Here is a 24,643-nt window from a genome sequence, read left to right as displayed (position 1 = left end):
CTATCTACCAGTCTCGCCACTTTCAGGGAACTATGGACTTGGATCCCTAGGTCTCCCCGTTCATGAATATGCCTTGCCATTCTACCATTTGCTGTATATGTCCCACCCAATCTGATTTTCCAAAATGTCAGAATTAAATTCCATCTGCTAACGCTCTTCCCAACTGTCATTCTCTGTCCTGCTGTAGCCTTGGATAACCTTCCTCACTATCCACAACATCACCAGCTTTTGTGTCAACTTCAACGTGCTAATAGTACGTCCGGGAATACGTTTTGCGCTTTGTTACTTCTTCCAAGGTTTCCTCTGGTTTCTTCTTGTCTCCCACATCCAGAGGTGCCGGTTGGCAGGTTAATTGGATTGTAAGTTGCACTCCTCGTGTGTGGGTAAGTGGTTGAAACTGGGGAAAGTGGATGGGAATGTGGGGAAATAAAATGTGATCTATGGGAATGGATGATTGATGGTGATTGTGGACCAAGGGCCTGTTTCTGTGGTGTATGACTCTAACTGTATGCTATGAAGCCATAGAAAACCATGTGGAAATGAGTCCATTTTGACAAGTTCACTTAGAATCTTGTGGGTTGATTTTCTGACTGCAGCTGCTTTTAATCTGCACTATAAGTAAGGTTTGTCACATTGTCAGAAGCAGAGAATTAGATCTGTAAGTCAATGGAAAAGAAAATGGAGAATGATTCACTTCATAAACACTTCAGTGTTACCAGTGGCGTTGCTTGGGCCAATGGCACCAAGGATCAACAAGAGAACGGAGACACAGGAGGTGGGGGAGTGAGGCTGTGTAAAGGTAATGATAAAAGGAGGAGATGAAACATCACTTCATGTACCTGTTGTACACTCAACTCTAGGCCAAGAAGTCTCATTGCAGGGAGAACGCTCAATCTGATACTGAAGGAAAGGTTAAAATGAGGGCTCCGTCTTTTCCAGTAGCTAAATAGTTCTGTAGTCCTAACTAAATGGAACACTGAGCAGTTGTTTATTTGAATGATGTTCTTGCTATCAGGGTGCCCACTTGCAGATTGATTCATAGAGTTATAAGCATAGAATTGGGTACTTAGGCATAACTCATCCATGCTGAGAATGGTTCCTATATGAGCTAATCCTATTTACCTGCATTTGGCCCAAATGGTATTTCTCTGGGTGCTCTGGTTTCCTTCCACATTCCAAAGCTGGGTTTGTAAGTTAATTGGTATCTGTAAACTCCCCCCAGTGTGTAGGATAGAGCTAGTGTGTGGGTGATTGTGGTCGGCATGGACTTGGTGGGCCGAAGGGCCTGGTTCCACACTGTATCGCGAAACTCAACTAAGACTACCCTCTGTGGTGGCCTCCATGGCATTTCATTGATAGCCGAGAAAGGCCAGGTGAATTTCCAAGTTCATTCTTTTAAATGAAAGATGAAAAAGATAGATGTGGCAGCCATAGGAAAGAGCAGAGCTTCGGTTTAGAGATGGATGTATTGTGGAATGTTGATTGTATATTTCTGGCAAGCCAGCGAGAAAATCATAGCCCGAGGAGCAAGCACTGATTATCTTCTCTGTACCATCCCTGGGTTTCTCGTGGACAGTGGTCATGTGGTCCGTATAAACACCCACTGGTTTTGTTCCAAATTTCAGTGTGGCTGGAGGGGTCCATCAGATGGCATGCCACCTGAATTATACGTTTGCAGTAATATCTTGAGAGAAAATTAATTATTGTCCAGGGTACCACAGTGTAATGCTATGCAAGAAGGCAGCTTGTAAGATATGGAGATGCCATCTGTTGTAAATCTGCTGCTGACATTACCAAATCAAAGATACATTGTCCATTTAATGGGGCACTTGGAAGATATGAATGTAAAAAGATGTCAGCCACATCTAAGTTTATTCTCCATCCCATCAGTTGTAACGGTGGTTAGATTAGCTTGTGGGCTTTATGCACTGACTTTTCATTGAACTTTGGGACTGGGACACTCGATGATGACAGCTGGAGTTGCAATAGAGGAGGAGAGTGCCATGGCCAGTGGACAGAGTTATTCCTGCATCCTGCCCAGAGGGAGATTGTGGTGTGACTGCAATTTAATGGTAATGTTCAATCCTACATAGAAGCAGCCAGCCCAAGGGTACGGGGATATATTTCCCATGTTTTTGCATCTCTACCTAACATGACCGGTTACATTGGGATTGGAATGGATCTACTGTAGATTCACCAACGATACCAGTGTTCTGAAGGTTGAACTCTTATGGTACATCTTGTGTGTGGAAACCTGCTCCCCCTCCCCAAACTAATTACTTATTCAAAAATTTGTTGCAAAATTTTCAGATTATAGACCCAATTCTCTATGAAAGTTAACATCTCCATCTTAGAACCACTCTGCTTGTGCCACATTTGTTTATTTTTTTACATTTATGTTTTTCCACTTCACAGCTGTTACTAGAATATCAATGTGCTCAACAATTCTAAAGCAACTGCTGGTAGAACTCAGTGGGCCAGGCAGCACCTGTGAAGGGAAATCGACAGATTACATTTTGGGTTGGGATCCTATTTCAGACTAATTAGGAGGGGTCCAGCCCAAAATATAGTTTGTCCATTTTTCACCACAGATGCTGCCTGGCCTGCTGAGGTTTTCCACTGGTTTGTATTTTTGCTCAAGATTACAGCATCTGCAGTCTTTTATCTCCACTCCATGTCTTGTATCTTTTTCGCTCTGTAATAAGTTTATTTTTTATTCCCCTTGCCTTTAATCTAATTTTATTACTTGATTGTTTCTTCTTGTTTATTTTAGAACAATTATTTATAATATCTGAACAGCCTTTGCAAATGAGTGAAGACATCTGTTGCGAATGAGTTTGCTTGAGGACTCTTTGCTGTTTGAACTAGTTCTTCATTCCAGTCAAAAATTGTACGATACCTTGGTCCATAATATTCACTCTTTGGTTTAAAAAAAAAACATTGTCCTAAAAATATAATCGAATTGCACGCAAAATATCTGCTATCTGATGAAATGTAAAATTGATTGCAAATCAGGATTGATACTTGCGGGATCTTCAATCACATCTGTGGGATCTGTTGACCAGCGGCAAGGACCAGTTAGTTGGATCCTGTGCAAAACTGATTCTGAGCACAGTATTCACATAAGTCGTGAGCCAAGCGCATGAAACAAAAAGTGCTGGCGTAACTTGGAGGGTCAGGCAGTCGTTCTGGAGAACTTGGATAGGCGAGGTTTCAGGTCGGGACCCCTCTTCAGATGGATTGTGATGAGGGCCAGGGTCGGGATCCTGGTGACATTTTGTGTTGGGACCCAAGCATATGAAACCAGGTTTAGATAATGGGTAAACTCTACACCTTTGTCTGTGTAGAAGTGTCCGTTAGTTGCTTGTAGGGGACGGAGTAGAATGAGAGATTATGTTGAAGGTCTGAGTGAGTACTGAGGCCATGGTAACTTTCTATCATTGCTTCTTGTGATTTACGAGGGCTGTCGTCGCCCGAATGGAAGGATGGGCCAGCCCGTGGACCACCTTGAACACTGCACCGCCAGGCTACGTGAACGATGGGTCGCGACTGTCCAGTGGACACATCGCACAGCAGTGTTGCGCCCCCAGTGCCACAGGGAACGTCCTCCAACCGCAGGTCCGAAACGGCGGTACGATAGGCGAACATCTCATCGTCCATCAACTGGGCCGCCGCCAGGGCTGAGTAGTCGATTCCATCGGCCACTTGCAGGACGGCGTGGACCGCGGGTCGAGACAAGGCGTCGGCCACTTTGTTGTCTTTGCCCCCGATGAAATGGATGGAGGTAGTGTACACCGAGACGAAAGCCAACTGCCGCTGCTGGCGAGCAGACCACGGGTCGGACACCTTGGCGAACGCGAAGGTGAGGGGCTTGTGGTCCGTGTACGTGGTGAAGGTTCGCCCCTCGAGGAAGTAGCAGAAGTGGCGGACCGCAAGGTAAAGGGCAAGGAGCTCGCGGTCAAAAGCACTGTAGTTCCGCTGTGCGCCGCTGAGGTGCCGGCTGAAGAAAGCGAGAGGCTTCCAACACCCATCAATCCGTTGTTCGAGCACCACCCCAACCGCTACATCCGAAGCGTGGACCGTCAGGCTGGTTGGTGCATCCGCCCGTGGGTACACGAGCATCGTGGCCGTAGCCAGGGCTTCCTTGGCGTGTTGGAACGCCGCCACCGCATCGTCAGTCCATTCGACTTCCTTTCGCTTGCCCGCCATGAGGTGGAACAGCGGACGCATGATCCTGGCCGCAGACGGCACAAATCGGTGGTAAAAGGCCACCATCCCAACGAACTCCTGGAGGCCCCTCACGGTGGTCGGGCGTGGAAACTGGCGCACCGCGTCCACCTTGTCCGGGAGCGGCAGCGCCCCGTGCGGAGTCACTTGGTGGCCCAGGAAATTGATAGACGTCACCCCGAAACGGCATTTGGCTATGTTGATGGCCAGCCCATGATCGCTGAGGCGCTGGTATAGCTGGCGGAGATGGGTAGCATGCTCCTGTCTAGAGCAGCTTGCCACCAAAATGTCATCGAGGTAAACGTAAACAAACTCCAGGCCACGGCACACGCAGTCCATAAGCCGCTGAAAGGCCTGCGCAGCGTTCTTAAGTCCGAACGGCATATGGAGGAATTCGAAAAGGCCAAATGGCGTTACGATAGCCGTCTTGGGGACGTTGTCTGGGTGGACGGGAATTTGATTGTAGCCACACACCAGATCGACCTTGGAAAACACCGTGGCCCCAGCCAGGTGCGCATTAAAGTCCTGAATGTGGGGGACCGGGTACCTGTCAGCGATGGTGGCATCATTAAGCCGACGGTAGTCTCCGCAAGGGCGCCAGCCACCGTCTGCCTTGGGGACCATATGGAGTGGGGACGCCCACGGGCTGCGTGAGCGGCGCACAATACCCAGGGACTACATAAGGCAGAACTCCTCCCGAGCGAGACGGGACTTGTACGGTGGAAGGCGCCGCGCCCGGGCGTGCAGGGGCGGGCTAGTGGTGGGAAACATCCCCGAACGTATTAAGTCCAAATATCACAGTTCTGCATGTTTACAGAAAGTGCTAGAATTCTGGAAGTTGGTTGATTTTGTGCTGCACTTTTTCTCGATGTGTTTAAACTAAAGAACAGAATCTATTGTGCCTCTGATTTAGAGCCAGGGGGATAATTTTTCACTTTGGACAATATCCCTTTAAAATCAAAACGAAAGAGCTGCCAGTGGAAAGTGTTGCCCTCTCTCTGTGATTATCCTCTCTGGCAGCAGTGTAATTGGAGTACATTTCGTTCTTTTATGCTGCTTTTTGATTTTTAAAACTCGTGTAAAATCTATATTAAGGATCCAAGAAAAAAATTTTTTTTTGTCAGAAACCACACCTAAAAAAGGGAAGAAAACAGCTTCATTTATTTCTAATTTATCAATTCAAATTATTCATTAATTGCTGTTTTCTATTATCTGCAATCATGTCTATGAGAACTAATTATACAATTCTCATATGACTTGCAACACTAACTGCAATTGTGAAAATCAGTTCTACTATCAGTCTCAATATTACTTCAAGTAATAATTATCATTGTGTAAAACTAATTTACTATAAAACAAAGGAGAACGAAAAAGAAGTCAAGTTGCATATGGGTTGTCTGTCCGTTGCCACCAAAGATGCTGCCTGACCCACCGAGTTCCTCCAGCACTTTGTATTTTGCTGATGTTAATTTTTTTCTTTGGGATAAGTGTTAACGAAAAAGTAGAGATGGAGCCTTGCGTAGTTTTCACATTTGCTCTTTCTTAAAGGGGCATTACCTCTTAAAATATGTGATCCTGAAAGTCCTATTTGCATTGTATAATGTGGCAAGCCTTTAGTCGCATCCTACATTGCAGAACGTTTATTAGGCTGGTGCGGAGGAACGACTCGAGCTTGAATCCATGCACTCACTGAATTTTCTGGGATCAGTATCAGTATTGGGACTTGCAGTATCAAGTTGAGTTAATTGTCATATGCACAAGTACAGTAAGATTCAAGTTGAGTGAAAATCTTGCTTGCAGCAGCATCACAGACACACAGACTTAAACAACATAAGCATTGCACATGCATTGCCCACAACAGTGAACAGAAAAAAGAACATTTGTGTAAAACAAATAGGAAAACCGTGCAAGAGGTGGCTTTGCTTGACACTCATGTCTCGCTTCATTGGTGGTCCGAAATAGGTATTTTGTCGAGCAAAGCCAAAGAAGCGGGACACGTGACAAGCGAAGTTTTCTTTATTCCCCAAGCACCATACAGCTCCCCAAACCCCCAACCAGTTCAACTCCTCCTGGAACTCCGCTACCAACTGCCACTCCTCCCTATTCCAAGCTCACCACCAGGGACTGCCACAGGAACCCACCCCAGAACTAGAGGCACGGAACCGAACGGGAAGACGAAAGAGGCGGCCGGACCTTGTGCATACGTCCCCAAGCACAGGGAAATCGCCCGGTACGGATGAATTCGGGAGCAACCGGGATGGCGGACGCCCCCGACGACGAGGCTGGGCCACCCGCACTGGCTCGCTAAGGTCCAAATGGGCCAGCATCAAATGAGCCACAGACGCAGTCTCCTGCCGACCACCCGTGGCCAAAACAAAAGTAGTAGGCCCCTGCTGCAGCACCCGAAAGGTGACCTGGGGATGTCGCGGCGCAGAAAAACATACAAACGTCCATGAGAGCCGGCAACACATGGGCAGGAGCCACTCCATGGCGAGACGTCGGGCAGGAGACATGGCGCCGACCTTCACCCGCAAACGGACCATCACAGAGGACGGCTGCTCCCGGCCGGAATAAAGTCCCCGGGAACAGTGAGCGGGATGCCTCAGACTAATTCGGCTGAGGACGAAGCCCGCGCCAACGCATCCTTCGCCCCGTCAAAAACAGCCACCACGTCATCATTCCACTGCACGTCCCGCCACTCACTATTTAGCAACTGAAAGAGCGGCCGCATTAGGCGTGCAGCGTAGGTTCACTAGGTTAATTCCCGGAATGGCGGGACTGTCGTATGTTGAAAGGCTGGAGCAATTAGGCTTGTATACACTGGAATTTAGAAGGATGAGGGAGGATCTTATTGAAACATATAAGATAATTAGGGGATTGGACAGAGGCAGGAAACATGTTCCCAATGTTGGGGGAGTCCAGAACAAGGGGCCACAGTTTAAGAATAAGGGGTAGGCCATTTAGAACGGAGATGAGGAAGAACTTTTTCAGTCAGAGAGTGGTGAAGGTGTGGAATTCTCTGCCTCAGAAGGCAGTGGAGGCCAGTTCGTTGGATGCTTTCAAGAGAGAGCTGGATAGAGCTCTTAAGGATAGCGGAGTGAGGGGGTATGGGGAGAAGGCAGGAACGGGGTACTGATTGAGAGTGATCAGCCATGATCGCATTGAATGGCGGTGCTGGTCCCGAAGTAAAAATGTGGTGCACCGCACCATGTTTAGGGCTGGCCAAGTGGAATTGCGGAGTCAAAATTTCAGGAAAGTCCCCCAAAGTTTGAGCGTAAATGTTGTCCACTGCAGACACCGGGTTGCGGATTGGCGTGGCGGAAGCAGCAGGGCGAAAGGAGATCACTTCCAATGTGGAAGCGTGGACGAGGCGTTGCCCCCTCACGTCAACGAAAAGTGATTGCGCCCGCAGGAAGTCGGTGCCCAGCAACAGCTAGGACACGTCTGCAACGGTGAAAGGCCAGGTGAAGTGGCAAGAGCCAAAGATAAGCAGAATGGTGCGAACGCCGTAAATTCGTATGGTGCTGCCATTCAAGGCAGTTAACGCTTCCCAGAACGAGTATCCACCCCCGATGGGGGCAAAACGCTGACCTCCGCCCCTGTGTCCACCAGGAATCGTCGTTCCGAGCTCCGGTCCCAAGCATATATGCAGCGTATCTGGCCGACCGCCGAGCTGATTACTGGCAGCCAGCCCGGCATTTCCCGGAAACGAACAGGGCGAGCGGCATTGGCAGGCCGCGGAACCTCAGCGTTGGTGGTAGAAGCACCACTTCTTGTTCATACCAGCTTCTCCCGGAGCAAGAGACTCAGCTGAGCACCCGGTGGGCGCGGCCCCAGGTCGCTGTGCCCTCGAAGGCACTGTTGACATACAATTGAGCAACCAACCGCCCTGCTGCCTGGCCAGCCACAGCTCGTTTGCGCGTTCCGCTAGCTGCAGGGGCTCATCGAAACCCCTGAGAGGAGCAGGCGAATGTCGTCGGGCAACTGCGCTAGGAAGGCCTACTCAAAAAGCAGGCAGGCCGGTGGTCGTCCATGAGCGTGAACATTTCACTCATGAGGGCCGATGGCTTATGGTCACCGAGCCCACCCATGTGGAGGATCCGCGCCACTCGCACCAGGTGGCTGAGCCCAAAAGTGCGGAGGATCAGCATCTTAAGGCCTTCGTATTTGTTGACCGCTGGCGGCTCGCGCAGGTAAGGCACCAACCAACCAGCCGTCTCCTGGTTGAACGCGCCGATGACATAGAAGTAACGGATGTCGTCGGCTTTAATCCTGCGGATGTGGAATTCTGCTTCCGCCTGCTGGAAACACACCTGGGACTGTGAAGTCCGGAAGACCGGTGGCTTAAGTGTGACCGCGTTCTGTTGGGCCTGGTCGCCGGCAACGTCGGGCTGAGCGCTGGCGGCGTCCATTATTGCGATCCAAAATACCTATTTCGGACCGTCGTGGTCACCAATGAAGCGAGACATGAGTGTCAAGCAAAGCCATTGAAGCGGGACAAGTGTCAAGCGAAGTTTTCTTTATTCCTCAAGCGCCCTACAGCTCCTCAAACCCCCAACCTGCTCCACTCCTCCTGGAACTCCACTACCAACTGCCACTCCTCCCCATTCCAGGTTCCGTGACCCCATCCCCCCGAGCCGAGAGTTCGCACCACACGTGGCTCACCATCAGCGACCGCCACAATAGTTTAGTTTAGAGATACAGCGCGGAAACAAGCCTTTTGGCCCACCGAGTCTGCGCCGACCAGCGATCCCCGCACTTTAACACAATCCTACACACACTCGGGACAATTTACACTTATACCAAGCCAATTACCTACATACCTGTATGTCTTTGGAGTGTGGGAGGAAACCGAAGGTCTTTGAGAAAACCCACACAGGTCACTGGGAGAACATGCAAACTCCATACAGACAGCACCCGTAGTCAGGATCGGACCCAGGTCTCCGGTGCTGCAAACGCTACAAGGCAGCAACTCTACCGCTGCACCACCGTGCTGCCCTTGCATGACAAACCTTTCCTCAAATTCGACGACACAGAAAAAATCATTCACGCTTTCATTTCCTCCCGCCTAGACTACTGCAACTCCCTATACACTGGGATCAGCCAATCTTCCCTGTCCCGCCTGCAACTGGTCCAAAACGCCGCAGCGAGACTCCTGACGGGTACCCGTAAAAGGGACCACATCACCCCGATTCTGGCCTCTCTCCACTGGCTCCCTGTACGGTACAGAATCAACTTCAAGCTCCTCCTATTCACGTATAAAGCCCTAAATGGACACTCCCCCCCCTACATCAAAAATCTTCTAACCCCCCTCTCTAACTCCAGGTCCCTCAGATCGGCCGACTTGGGGCTATTCACTATCCCACGGTCTAGGCTTAAACTCAGGGGTGACCGTGCTTTTGCGGTTGCAGCTCCTAGACTGTGGAACAGCATCCCTCTCCCGATCAGAACTGCCCCCTCCATCGACTCCTTTAAGTCCACAACAACAAAAATAAACGATCAGTTATTCTAAGAAAATTAGACCATAATAGTGTAAAACCAAAGCACGCAGAACAACCACAGTTGTACAGTCAGGTAATGGTTCAGTGCTGAAGAAAAATTGTGGTTAGAGCCTTGAAGTATGGTTCAGGAACCTGATGGTTGATGGTAAGAAACTGTTCTTGAACCTGAAGCTCTCAGTTCTCGGGCTCCTGTACCACTTTCCCAATGGTAGCAGCAAGATGAGAACATGGCCATGGTGGTGTGGGCCTTTTATAATATTAACTGCCTTCTTGAGGCAGCTCTTACTGTAGATCCCTTTGAAGGCGGGGAGGTCAATACCTGTGATGGTTCAGGCAATGCCCACCACTTTCTGCAGCCTACTTTTTATTCTTGAGTATTCAAATTTCCAAGCCATGACATGTTGCAACCAGACAGTATACCATACACTTCACCATACACTTGGAGAGGTTTCAGAGAATATTTGTTGACATGTCTGAGGAAGTAGAGGCATTGGTGAGCATCAATGTGCCGGGCCCAGGACAGATCATCAGAGATGTACACGCTCAGGAGCCTAACGCGATTGACACTGTCCACCACCATCCAGTTAATGAAGACAGGTGAATGAATGAATGAAAACTTTATTAACAAGTCACAGTGAAATTCTTTGCTTGCATACTAATAGTCGCCCATGAAGGGCACTTACAAAGTTACAAATTCCCCCCCCCCCCCCCCCCGCTCCACTTCCCCCTCCCCCTCCCTCACGGTAGTCCCCCCACGCTGGGTCCTCCTTCGTTCTTTCCCTCAGCAGTCACGTGCTTATTTCACGAGTCTGTCTCATCCTTCGGTCGGCACCATCATCGGCCGCCGCACCGACCTCACCACAACACTGCCGGGTCCTCTCCTGAGTCCTTGCTCTGTGGTGCCGACCCAGCCCCCTGCCTATCTGCTCGTCCTTGGGACTCGGGTCCCATCCGCCGACCTGGGCTCCAAGGCCCCGGGCTGGGCGACCGAGGCCCCGGCCGGGCTCTGCCCCGGGCTTCTCCGCGGCCATCCAGGAGGCATCGAGACCGCGGCGCCTCGACAAAAACATCCGGCCGCATTCTCAGTCCGCGGCCGCGGCCCGGCGGGATGCCTTGATCTTGATCTTTTGATTTTTCCCTTCCTGAAGTCACCCCCTTGGTCTTGCTAACGTTGATCAACATTATTGTTCTGGCCCCACTTAATCAAACACAGGAAAACATGGCAACAGGAACAGAAGTGGACGGCCCGGTCTCATGCCTGCCCCATCATTCTGTCAGTTCATGGCTGATCACTGCTGGCCCCAACTCCTCTTCTGTGCCAGTTCTCTATAACCCTCAATTCCCAGCTCTCAATCTCCCTCCTGTAATCAGGCTTCCCATTATTTGACCGAAGACAGTGGTCACTTTGACGAATTTAAAAATTGCATTAGGGCTATGAGTGGTTGCTCACTTATGAGTATAGAGAGTGCAGCAAGAGTTTGAGCCCACAGCCTTGAGATGCTCCTGTGCCAATGGTCTTCGAGGGGGAAATGTTGTTGCCAATTCATACTAATTGAGGCCTACCGGTGAGGAAGTCGAGGATGCAATAGCATAGAGAGGAGCAGAGGCCCAGTTTGATGATGGGTTGAGAGGGGAACCTGCCGAGTTTCAGCTTGTGAAAACAAGCTCTGGCTGCAAACTTTCCCCCGTTCTTGGTGCTTGGTGTTCCCCTCTGGCTCCAACCCCCACACCTGGCCCACCCTCTGCATGAGGTCCCGATCCTCGACTCAAGCCCTGGACTAACGAGCGAGACAGATGTTGAACCCTTGCGGCTTCTGTACAACTGGATATACGATTAGCGGCATTTTACTGGGTAAAGTGCAAAGCATCCAGTACAAAATGAGCAATACTTCATAAGGACTTTGGAGTCTCGCCCTCTGAGCTTCTGTGGTCTGCTCTCTCTTCCTCTTCCTGTTGGTTTGTTGATCCAGGTTCACTTCTCTCTCTCTCTGTTGCTGCAGATGAAGCTATTCCTGTTTACACTCAGACTGAGCAATCCATTATCCCGATTGTCACGAATTCAGTGCTAAATATCACTCACCTCAGCAACATGGCCCTTTGGATATTTCAACCCCGCTATTCTGCATTTTGTCAATGTTCTGGCTGTTCCTCGTCTTTCTATTCTTTCTATTCTTGCACTTCATTCGCATGTTCCTGGTAGATTTAACACCCTTATTCTTTGCCAGGATTTCTGCCTGCTTTAAGCACAAATCCACAGTCTGAATAAAACTCTTGCATCGTGCCCATTTAAGAATATTATGTTTCAGCGTTTTCACTGTTACTGCAGTTCTTGACTGGTCATCATTTTTGATTCTCGAGTTTGCAACACTTCAATACAGTTAACAGCGTTACAGCATTATTACACACAGTTGTCCCATTACAGCCACAACAAGAAACCATCAGGAATGCTTTTAAAATAAGTGTGTATTCCTTCAAAATATTTTAGTATTTGTTCAAGCTGCTCCTACAGTTGTAGCTCAAATTAGGGGTTCTGATGAAACGTCCCGGGCCAGAAATGTTAATGATGTCTCTTCCTGTAACACAGGAACACATGACAACAGGAGCAGGAGTGGACGGCCATGTCTCACGCCTGCCCCATCATTCAGTCAGATCATGGCTGAGCACTGCTGGCCCCAACTCCTCTTCTGTGCCAGTTCTCCATAACCCTCAATTCCCAGCTCTCAAAAATGTATCCATTTGTACCTTAAATATACTGTGGAGGGAAATGGATAGTTGACCCATCTGAGACCCATCCTCTGGACATTGATGCTGCCTGATCTGCGGAGAGCCGCCAGCACAAGTGGATTTTGTTTCAAAACAAAAGGGGCCTCTGGGCACAGGGATGAGAAAGAATCTCTTTCCCTGGAGGGGGTGAATCTTTGGCATTCTCTGTCCAAGAGGACAGTGCTTGCTCAAACACTGAATATATTCAAATCAAAGAGAATCACAGGAGATGGGGTTGATGCGGTTGAAATGACAGAAGGGACAGATGGGTGACGATCTGGTTGACTGGCACAGCAAGGCATGGAGTGCAATGGGGACTCCCGCTTCTCTTTCTCCACTTCTATCTCTTGACCTTGTGCAGGTTCTTTGAAATACTTATCCCTTTAGTCTCTCGCCCACACTATCATAAATAACCTTTTGGCGACACAGTGGTGCAGCTGGAAGAACCGCTGTCTTATAACTCCAGCGACCTGGGTTCAATCCTCGGGTGCTGCCTGTGTGGAGTTTGCACATTCTCCTTGTGACTGCGTGGGTTTCCTCTGGGTGCCCCAGTTTCATATCTCATTTCAAAGACGTGCGGGTTGTAGGTTCATTGGCCGCTATAAATTGTCTCCTAAAGTGTAGTTGACTGGTGGAATGTTGAAGGGAGAGTTGAAGGGAATGTGGCACAAAGCAGGATTGGTGTAGATGGGTGCATGGTGGTCAGTATGCAGGTTGGGCTGAAGGGCCTGTTTCCATGCTGTATGTCTCCACCTCTTCATAACCCTACATTTTTCTCTTTTTTTTTGAACAAAGTTTATTTCTGATTTTTTATTGATACAGCTTTGACAATTCAATGCATGAACACATTAGTACTGATAGATATCCCCCCCACCCACCCACCACCCCCACCCCCCACCCACAATACCATTCAGAGGGTATACAACTTAAGATATGCAAGGAAAATAAGTAAATAATTAAACATAAGCATAAAAATTTAAATAAATAAATAAATAAAAACAAATTTTAAAAAAAGGTTTTAAAATTTAAAAAAAAAAATAAAATAATAATAATTAAAGATAAATTGTTAGAGGTTTAAAGCAGTACACCATATTATCTAGGGCACTAACACGCATAAAAACAGAGAAGAGGGAAGCAGAAAAATCGGAATGTTAAGACATAACAGGGACCATTCTAATACTTCAATCCACTCTTAATTACATACCAAAGACTCTACTCAACCATAAAATTATCAGAGCCTAAAGCATCAATGCAACTAAGAAAAGGGTGCCATATCAATGTAAACCTGTCAGCTGATTCCCTAACAGTATACCTAATCTTCTCCAATTTAATAAAATACAACATATCCCTAATCCACTGTTCAAATGTTGGAGGGTTACAATCTTTCCATCTAATCAAGATTTGTCGTCTGGCCACCAACATGGCAAAAGCCAAAAGATTTAGTTTAATTTTTCTCTTTTGAGCTTTATTTTGCACTTGTCATTTGCATTGCTCACAACATCAACATTTGCTATTTCCAAAAATCCTTTCCTCATGTTGTCTCTGCTTTTGTGACTGGCTATACCCTTTCTGTGGCTAGAAACCCCTTCGCTTTATTACCTCCTTCAAAATGTTGACCTTTGGTGCAGGTGCTGCTGCTACCTTATTGGTTCCAGGGTTTGACCCTGACCTTGGTGTCAACTGCGCACAGTTTTCCCACTTTTCCCATGATCCTCTGGGCATCTGCCAGCTTCTCCTGTTTCGTCCCACATACCGATGACTTTGGTAGGTTAGTTGGCCACTGTAAATTGTCCTTGGTGTAGGTTAGTGGCAAAAAAAGAATCAGAAAGGAATTAATAGCATGTGAAAGGGAATAAGCTGCTGCTTCTTCCTGCTGTCACTGTGTTTCTGTTTATGCAAGAGAAGACATGTAAGGTCATTAGTTCCTATATCCTTGGGCTGCGCAGTATAATTTTATTAATTTCTTAGTACACCATTCCTCTTGGCTACATTTTTTAGAATTATATCATTGTAAAGCTTGTAAAATACTTCTGCATCCCCTTTTCATTTGCTGGTACTGTGTTAGCTGTTCTCATTCTTTGCCCTCTTATTTTAAGATTTCCTCTCGTTGCTTTCTGTATAACGTTTTTTGTTTTTTTCCCCCAATTTATATGTCAGAAGGTTCTTTGCACAGTTTTGTTCACACTTTGGATTACACACCCAGCCTTGGACATTCCTCCGTTCTTTTCCTCGTGGGGGTGTCTACCTGAATGAACGTTGTTTAATCGTCAAATCCCCAGAACTAAATTCAACATTTTATCTGTGTTGGGGTTGGAAATGCAGTGATCAAAAATGTTCTCCTATACCCAAGAGGATCTCATTAGTTAACCTAAATTGGCTATAGCAGTCATCTACCTGCGATGTTGGCTCAGCGCATTGTCCATTTTTTAATTACTTTTTCTCTGGGAGTGAAGGACATTCCCAGGGTGACATACCAGGCATATCTTCCTGCTCTGCATTTTGTAACTTCTACATTTTGTCTATGTTCTCGCTGTTTAACTGTGATTGATATTGGTTTATTATTGTCACGAGTATCAGGATACAATGAAAAACTTTATTTTGCATGCTATTCAGTCACATCATACTGTACACGAATGCAATCATGCCACACACATGTACAACAGAAAATACCAGAGTGGAGATGTAGTGTTACAGCATTATAGTGCCTGATAAGTTCAATTGCAATGGAGATGTACCTGTAAAAGAGTGGACCGATTGTAGAGCTTCTTCTGGAACTAGTACTATAGGTGTTACCACACTCCAGCATCACCTGGACTGGGGCTGGATCTGATAACCTTATTTACAGCTTATCTCCACAGTCTCCTTGCTTTCCCCATTCGGAGATATTTCCTCCCTCACCATGGCTGTTGCTTAATGCGTTTCTTGTCTCCTTCTTAGTTCTGATGAATGGTCTTTGAACTGAAACTGTGACTGACTCTCTTCCAGAAGATGCAGCCTGACCTGTTGAAACTTTCCAGCATATTCCATTCCTGTAGTGGACTTCCATCCTTCAGGTTTTTCAACTGTCCCAGTCTCTAGTCAGAACAGAGTCTCTGCTACTGCCTCAGTAATGTAACCTTGTCTGGTGGTGTGCCATCTGCAGAGGTAACTTGTACATTGCTTGCCCACACACAGTGCAAACCTAGCGAGGACTTGTTAGCATTTATCTTTTGAGACACCAGACTGCAGATGCAGGATCTGGAACAGGATTGAGTCTGCTGGAATAGATCAATGGGTCAAGTAGCATCTGCCTAGGGGCAGGCACTGTTTTGGATCGACACTCTTCATTTGGACTGAAAGGAAAGAGTAGGGGTGAGATGGCCAGTTGAGAAATGAGAGGGGGCAAGGTGGAACAATGCTGCGTGTTGATAAATTGATCCAGTGAGGGGGAGGGGGGGTTGATTGGCAAATGGAGCCAGGGGGTGGGGGGGTGAAAGAGTGGAGAAGATGACTGAGGCTGGAAGGCGATGAATGGAGACAACAAAGGCTGTAGATGATGGAATCTGATAAGGAAGGAAGAGTGGAACCAAATAAGGAAGGGATGGTGGATAGATGGGAACAGAGGTGGAGGGGGGTGGGGGGGAATAGAGGGAACACAGTGGGAGGAGTGTATGGCAGATAGGTAGATGGAGTATGTGAGGCTGAGGAAAGAAATTGGGTGATGGGCAATTGGGAGGAGGGCTTGGAAAGAAAAAGAGTGCATGAAAGGACTTGGGTAGATCGGAAGGAGAAAGAAAGAGAGGGACAGAGGAAGCAGGTTACCTGCAATTGGGGAATGTAAGGTTGATGTGTTCTGTTTGTAGATTACATCGTACCAATAGTCTGTTGCATCCAATTTATGCTCCATTCTGGTGTTATCTCCCTCCAGTCCTTTGCACTTAGTTTAGCCTCTCTAATGCTTCATTGTATTGCCTGTCAATGCTTTGAAGTGTGTCTTGGCAATTCCTCTGTCTGATCGGTGACCTGGTGAAAGGATTTTGTGTTTGCGCTGGAGTGCATTTGAGTACAGTGATGGGAAATTATAAGTTCTAATTGAGGAATGTGTTTGAAGGTTTGCCAGTGCTTTGTTGGAAGGGCAGTCTGCTTCTTGAAAGGCAACCTCCTAGTTGAATGACAGGAGAATCCATTGGCACTCAATAAATGTAATGTTCACAAATGTACAGCAAGCATTTAATCTGTGCTGCTTTTTCTTGAGACCCCAGAATGGAAAGAGCATAATTTTCTACCTGGATTGCATATTTATAATGAGCAAAAGTCTGAAATAAGCCTACAGTTGTTGTATTTTATCTTTTTGCAGATGATTCAAGGTTGGGAACAGTGATTGCATCTGCTGAGAACCAAGGTGTAGTGAGGTCTGCCGTTGAGAGCTGTGCTTGGGGCAAGAAAAATGCTGCGGGATTTCACCAGAGCTGTCTGTGAGTAAATGCGTAAGAAGGAACTGCAGACGCTGGTTTGCACTGAAGATAGACACAAACTACTGGAGTAACTCAGCGGGGTAGGCAGCATCTCTGGAGAAAAGGCATAGGCGACGTTTTGGGTTGAGTCTGATGAAGGCTCTTGACCCGAACCATCACCTATTTCCTTTCTCCAGAGATGCTGCTTGACCCGCTGAGTTACTCCAGTATTTTCTGTCTGTCTTTTTGTGAGTAACTGCGATCTTAATACTGGCTACAAACGTAGTTACGATTCAGGTTTCAGCAAGTTTTTCTAGGGTCACCATCCTGTTGAACGCTGAAGGACTGTCAGAGCGAAGGCATGGTTACTTTTGGCGGGCACGTTTCCTTTGCTCCCCTCCACCGCGGCACTGGTTTGAACCTGTCTCTTTGACCAGCTTGTCTCGCATCCTCCCGCAGCCTGCAGTCAAATGTGGTAACACTGCTGAATCTTTCCTCAACTACAAAACAGAATTTCTTATTTTCATTATTGGATGAGATTAAGCTTCCATTGTACCATCCTCCTTTATCACTTCCTTTCTGATTTCACAGTGTGTTGAGGTGGATTGGATTTTCCAACTGAGAAGAGGTTTATTGCCGGGAATCCAAGGCAGAATTGGGGGAGTACCAGGGAGAATGTTGTGCTATCCATCGCTTCCTTCATTTGGAGAAAGCCAATTTCCTCTCCTCCATTTGCTCCAATGGTTTTATTACTGTCACACATTACCGAGATACAGTGAAAAACCTTATTTCATGTGCTAGCCAGGCAGATCACACCATATATGATTGTGGTCGTGCCGCACCCAAGAATAATGAGATGCAGACAAAGAAACCGTGCTGAATATAGTGTTACAATATATTCTACAGTAAATGTAGGTTACCAGAGCAGGAAAGCCTTAACTGCATTCTCTTTTAGCTCCGTTTCAGACCCTTGGCTTTGAGCGCAGGATCTGGTTTGTGTGACTGAGACCCTTGGGGTGGCCTTTTAACCATAGTACGAATATAACAGCTAGATTGCAGATTGGGCACAGCTCGGGCGCCCTAGGCAGATTTGTGACCCAATAAACAGTAACCTGGGGAGCATTAAGAGTGAAAGCTTTTAAGTTTATGATTGGGAATTTTGAGGCAAGTGTGTCCTCCATTGGAGATTCCATCAGGGGGAGCACCAAGGGGTTAGTTCTTCCATGGCATTTATTTCAATCAACCTATGTCATTGCTGGAAAACAAAGGCCCAAGTCTGACAGAATATTACATCATGGAAGTGGCCGTTTGCTCTTTTCTGCCCATGATGACTCGTTTGGAAGGTCTGTTCAATCATTCCCTTTCTCCTTCTGAACCTGTACCACAGATTGCTCTGAGTTAACTATTGAATCTGCTTTCACTGTTTGTGTACAACAATCAAATCTCCACCTCTGAAACGTTAATCCTCTCTCCCTCCGTTGATGCTGCCTGAGTTGCTGAGTGTTTCCACCATTTTCTCCGCTCTGTAGGGTTCTCTTTTCTAAGAAGAACAATCCCAGCTTTTCCTGATCTCCCCCAAATTGTGAGGAGACACTGGCAGCAACCCACAGGGAGTGGTGGAGTGGCGCAGCAGGTAAAGCCGCTGCCTCGCAGCTCCATTGACCCCTGTTAAGTCCTGACCTTTAGTGCTGTCCGCGCAATGTTTGCACATTCTCCCTGTGATCTCGTGGGTTTCCTCCAGGTACTCCGGTTTCTTCCCACGTCCCAAAAATGTGTGGGTCTGCAGGGCAATTGGCCGCCAGGCAGCATTAGAAGGTGGTACAATCTGGAAGTAGTATGAATATTGAGAGTATGATTTATTCATGGATGGGAGAGGGGGGGATATTATGGGGGGTGATGTAGATTTGATGGGCTGAATGGCTGCCTCAAGGCAAAAAGAAATGTAGATCAGAGGAATGACCATGGGTCAATGGGACCTTTAGGACATTCAAAGGGCTAGATATTTTTAAATGGTAATGAAGACCTGAATTAGATTTGTGTCAAGGTTAGTCACTGAAAGTTCAAAATGTGGAATTAAACTAGTTTCCAGAAGCAAAATCAACTCCATCCCAAGTTCAAGATATTTGGCGTGAGCATTTGGCCTGGGGAAACACTCATTGGAATATTGGAAGAAGACTGACTTGTGCTCAAGTTACTGTGCACCTGTCACCGGGTCCATTGCAAACCATTGAGCTGTTAGCTGGGAAATACACACCAGCAAAGAAGGTAAGAGTTGGAGCAGGTGACTTGGCCCCTCCTCCTCCTGTGTCACCTGTGTTCATGCCTGATCTGATTACAACCTTGGGTTTGCAGTTGTATCTTTCCCTGGTAACTTCTGACCCTCTTGTTTTCTCCTGTCTTAAAAATGTCTGAGAACTATTTGTGGAGGCCATTTCCAAACACGTCACCCTCTATCTTTAACGGACAACCTCTCAAATTTTAAACAGGTCCAGGACCTCCCACGAGGGGAAATAACATCTCTACCTCCATCTTGTCAGGACCTCTCAGTATCTTAAATGTTTCAACCCCTCTCACTCTCCTAAACCGCAGCGGTTAGAAGCAAGTGTGGCCAACATTCCCTCAGGAGATGACTTTTACTGGAAAAGCAAACTGCTGCTCATGTTAATCGGACCAGGCAATCTTTATATCCAGTTCCTTTGAGTAGTGCAACAAGATATTTTATGCCCTGTAGATACAGCTGACAAGGCCTTGGCATAATGCCTCGTTCAAAAAACAGCATCTTGTGCAGTAATCGCCCAGCTTTGAGAGCCCTTTTTACCTGTTCATGTTCTAAATTCCATGTGACCACAGAGGACATGCTGGATAATGCAAGCTGTGACACAAGGATATTGAAGCAGGAGCAGACCACAGGACTTTCAACCCTGCCCCGTCATTCAGTATATAATAATAATAATAATAATACATTACATTTGTATAGCGCTTTTCTAGACACTCAAAGACGCTTTACATGGTAAATAAGACATAAAAATAAAGAAATAAACGAACAGAAAAGGAAGAATGAGGTGAAGCAACGGTCAGTGGTTGAAGGCAGTGTTGAACAGGTGAGACTTCAGTGATGTTTTGAATGTGGTGAGTGAGGAGGAGTCTCTGATGGTTTGAGGTAGTGAGTTCCAGAGGGTGGGAGCAGCGATGGAGAAAGCCCTGTCCCCCCAGGATCTGAGTTTGGTCCGGATGGGGGGGATAGGAGATTGGCAGCAGCAGGGTGCGGGTGGGAGTGTGTCTGTGGAGCAGGTCAGTCAGGTAGGATGGGGCCATGTTATGGAGGGCTTTGTAGGTCATGAGGAGGATTTTGTACTGCATTCTCTGGGGGATGGGGAGCCAGTGGAGCTTGTAGAGGATGGGGGTGATATGGTCACGGGTCGGGGAGTGGGTGAGTAGACGGGCAGCGGAGTTCTGGATGTATTGGAGTTTATTGATGATTTTTGAGGGTGAACCATAGAGGAGGCTGTTGCAGTAGTCCAGACGGGAGGTGATGAAGGCGTGGATGAGGGTTTCTGCAGCTGTGGAGGAGAGGGATGGACGGAGACGGGCAATGTTTTTGAGGTGGTAGAAGGCTGCCTTGGTGAAGTGTTTAGTGTGTTTGTCGAAGGAGAGGGTTTGATCAAAGATGATGCCAAGATTCTGGATGTGAGGGGAGGTGGATACTGAGAAACCGTTGATGTTGAGGGTGAAGTTATGGGTGGATTTGGTGAGCGTTTTTGGTCCAATGATGATGATTTAATCATGGTTAATGACAGTATAATCATGGTTGATTTCTGCTGGCCTTGGCTGCTCTTCTCCAACCTTAATTCCCCAATAGTTCACAAATTTATCTAACTGCACATTAAACATTTCTAATGCATTGGCCTCCACAATTATATGGGGCAGACAATTTCAGAGATTCATCATCCTCTGTGATAGGAAATTTCAACTTCCCTCAGTTTTAAATAAGTGGCCATTCATCTTGTGACTATCCCTTCCTCTGTTTAAGATTGCCCCATGAGTGAAAATAATCTCGACATCTATCCTGTCATGCCCCTCAGAATCCCATGTCTCAATGAGTAGTGTAAGAAAATAACTGCAGATGCTGGTACAAATCAAAGGTATTTATTCACAAATTGCTGGAGTAACTCAGCAGGTCAGGCAGCATCTCAGGAGAGAAGGAATGGGTGACGTTTCGGGTCGAGACCCTTCTTCAGACTGATGTCAGGGGGGCAGGACAAAGGAAGGATATAGGTGGAGACAGGAAGACAGTGGGAGATCTGGGAAAGGGGAGGGGAAGAGAGGGACAGAGGAACTATCTAAAGTTGGAGAAGTCAATGTTCATACCACTGGGCTGCGGTATGGGAATACTCAGACTACAGATTACCCAGGTGCAAAAGGTTTAACTGACTATGTTAGCACAGCAACTGGCTTGATGCTCGAGTTGCAATTGGCGTTCCAGGGGGTGGCACCCTAATCCTATTGGAATGATGTGACAGTGCACGCGAGGGTGCAGAGGATATTCATCAGGATGTTGCCTATGAGCTGTTCAGTTTTGAGTAGAGACTGGAGAGGCTGGGTGTGTTTTACAGCGTCAGAGACCCGGGTTCATTCCTAACTATGGGTGCTGTCTATACTGAGTTGGTACGTTCTCCCTGTGACCGCGTGGGTTTTCTCAGGGTGCTCCAGTTTCCTCTCGCATTGCAAAGATGTACAGTTTTGTAAGTTATTTGACTTCTGTAAAAAATTGTCCCTAGTGTGTAGGATAGAACTAGTGTATGGGTGATCGCTGGTCGTCATGATTATGGAAGGCCAGGGCCTATATCCATGCTATATCTCAAACTCTAAACAGAAGCGTGAGAGGAAGGACATCAGGAATTGGAGACCCATTTCAATGTTGAATGTGGACTATAAGTTCCTGTCCATGACCATTGCCAACTGGGTCAAGTCTGTTCTGAGACTGAGCAGACCTGTGACATAACTGTTCAGGGACACTGTCACCTACGTGAAGGACAGAAGGGTGGACAACTGCCCAGTCAATTTGGACCAGGAGATGGCATTTTTTTAAAAAAAGACTGGATATCACACACAAACATGAAGGACGTGGTCTCCAAAATGGGCTTTAGGGAGGGAATTGGGAATGGATCCAAATCTCCACACAGACGTCAGTACTGCAGTCTGAATTTGTAGGTGAGAAACAAGACACTTCTGGCGTAAGGCAAGGTTGTCCACTTTCTGTCTCATTGAATCAATCAGGAAGGACGTGAACATAAGAAGGTGGCAATCCCAGGCAATGGGGGACATTCGGATCAAAGCATCCTTGTACATGAACAACATGACTATCATCTACTCGGACTGGTGGTGACCCACAGATTGATCAGCATCCGCAACCAGTTTGAACTGTCCTGAGAGTCAAAGTCACTCGCATCAAGACTGAGGCCTTGTTCTTTGCCAAATTACTTCACCAATCCTCTGCTCCCTTCTCCTCAAGTGTGATCACCTGAAGCTTCTGGTGATCTGGTTCAGAGAAGCCACAGCATGCGTGTGACTGTGTGGAATGGATAACAAAAATCAAACAAAAGTTGGGACTGCGGGAGTGACATTCCCTCTTGATGGGCGGCTAAGAGTTTGGTCATCAGGTGTGAGGTGCTCCCGGTGTTGCTGGGCTCCGTGTCTCCAGAACATTCCACTGATGCACTGTTTGAGGAAGAAACATTAGTGATGTTTACATATTGTTAGTGCATTGTATGTGATGCGTGGTACGATGAATGAAGATGATGCCATTTCTGAATTGTAAGAAAATAACTGCAGATGCTGGTACAAATCGAAGGTATTTATTCACAAAATGCTGGAGTAACTCAGCAGGTCAGGCAGCATCCCATTCCTTCGCTCCTGAGATGCTGCCTGACCTGCTGAGTTACTCCAGCATTTTGTGAATAAATACCTTCCATTTCTGAATTGTGTGTGTATACTGTATACACACACACACACACACACACACACACACACACACACACACACACACACACACACACACACACACACACTCACAGACACACATCACATATTGCCAAAACAAATCAAATTTATTGTCAAATTAAAATCTTGCTTCCTTCAGCATCGTAGGCATATATTTAGACAACACATAAAAGCATAAATTAGATATAAATTATACATAGGTTGCACATAAATTCTGCAAGGCAGTTAAAAGAACAAGACTGAAAAACACAATGAGGAACAGAAAACAAGTCCATGGTGATGCAACCATTCAGGATACTTTCTACAGTGCACTCTGCTTTCTACAGAATTTCTAAGATAAAATAAAATATGGAATCCGAAAACAGGAAACGGATCGTTTGGCCTGGTGAGACCAGGAGACCAGGTGTGTGGAATTCTCTGCCTCAGAAGGCAGTGGAGGCCAATTCTCTGAATGCATTCAAGAGAGAGCTAGTTAGAGCTCTTAAGGATAGCGGAGTCAGGGGGTATGGGGAGAAGGCAGGAACGGGGTACTGATTGAGAATGATCAGCCATGATCGCATTGAATGCTGGTGCTGGCTCAAAGGGCCGAATGGCCTACTCCTGCACCTATTGTCTATTGAGACCACACTGACTTCCAAGCTTCCATTTACATTCGTCGTACAATAATTCTGTTTTTTTTTCTACCGACATTCTCATCAACTCCTGCTGCTCGCCTGCACACCAGAGACAATTTAAAAGACCAGTTACCTGGCCAATGTACACACCTTTGGAATGTGGGAGGAAGCCATTGCTCATGGGGGAAGCCCGCACAACTACAGGGGGAATGTGCAAACTCCACACAGACAGCGCCAGTGGCCGGGATTGAACCCGGGTCTCTAGCATTGTGAAGTGAAGGCAGTGACTTTGTGACCAGCAGCACACTCCTTTATGTTTTTAATATTTTTGGAAAATTTCCCGGACAAAGGAATAAAGGCAGTAACTATGCAACACTGACAAAAAAAAATCAAAATTTCCAAATTGATAGTCTGATAGTCACCAGAATGAGAAATACTGTTAGAATGGAAATTCCTTTTTTTCTAAAATTGCATGATGTGTGTCATAGGTTGGAGCGGCAAAGTCTGAAGAAGGGTCTCGACTCGAAATATCACCCATTCCTTCTCTCCTAGATGCTGCCTGACCTGCTGAGTTACTCCAGCATTTTGTGATACCTTGTCATAGGTTGGAAATCATTATCACATTCAGTGAATGCGCAGACTCCAAATTCATTACCGGTTATTGGCGTTGTCTACACTGAATGTCTTGGATCATCCGGACTTTCTATTCTGTTCAAACGGAACTTTGTCATGGTGAAAGCTGTGTGCTTATTTCCAAGAGAGTTTGATGCATTTCATGCTGCCATTTAAGAGAGTTACTGCAGCAACCAAACTTAGGAACATGAACTCTGCCTAGAATGAAAGTTGTGTTTGAAAAACAATATGAAGGGCATTGCTGGAGTGGTGCCAAAAAACAGCAGAGTCCAGAGCTGGCCAATCCTGTTGAAATTAAGTGCCACATTGTTAGTATTAAACCCCCAATCCAATCTGTATGTATGTGAGAGAGAGACATACGGCCGCATCTTCAGATAAATAAGTTTTCCAGAAGCAGCAAATGAAGATTGATATGCCTCTGACTAATTGCTAGTAATTTGCAAATAAGAATAGAAATTGGGTAAATACTGGA

General features: G+C 46.8%; 1 protein-coding gene across 4 annotated transcripts in view; it reads left to right on the top strand.

The window, feature by feature from the left end:
- The window catches only part of il34 (interleukin 34), a 60,526-nt gene that overhangs the window by 5,697 nt on the left and 30,186 nt on the right, over positions 1-24,643 (top strand). For all 4 annotated transcript variants that reach the window (XM_078401714.1, XM_078401711.1, XM_078401713.1 and 1 more), the window contains exon 2: positions 16,828-16,945. In XM_078401714.1, the coding sequence (XP_078257840.1) occupies positions 16,918-16,945 (28 nt within the window). In that variant the 5' untranslated portion in view covers positions 16,828-16,917. The remainder of the gene's footprint in view (positions 1-16,827; positions 16,946-24,643) is intronic.

This window comes from Rhinoraja longicauda, chromosome 6, assembly GCF_053455715.1.
Source record: "Rhinoraja longicauda isolate Sanriku21f chromosome 6, sRhiLon1.1, whole genome shotgun sequence".
Taxonomy (NCBI): Eukaryota; Metazoa; Chordata; class Chondrichthyes; order Rajiformes; family Arhynchobatidae; genus Rhinoraja; species Rhinoraja longicauda.
The sequence above is the reverse complement of the archived record's forward strand: the minus strand, read 5'-3'. Positions and strand labels throughout refer to the sequence as shown.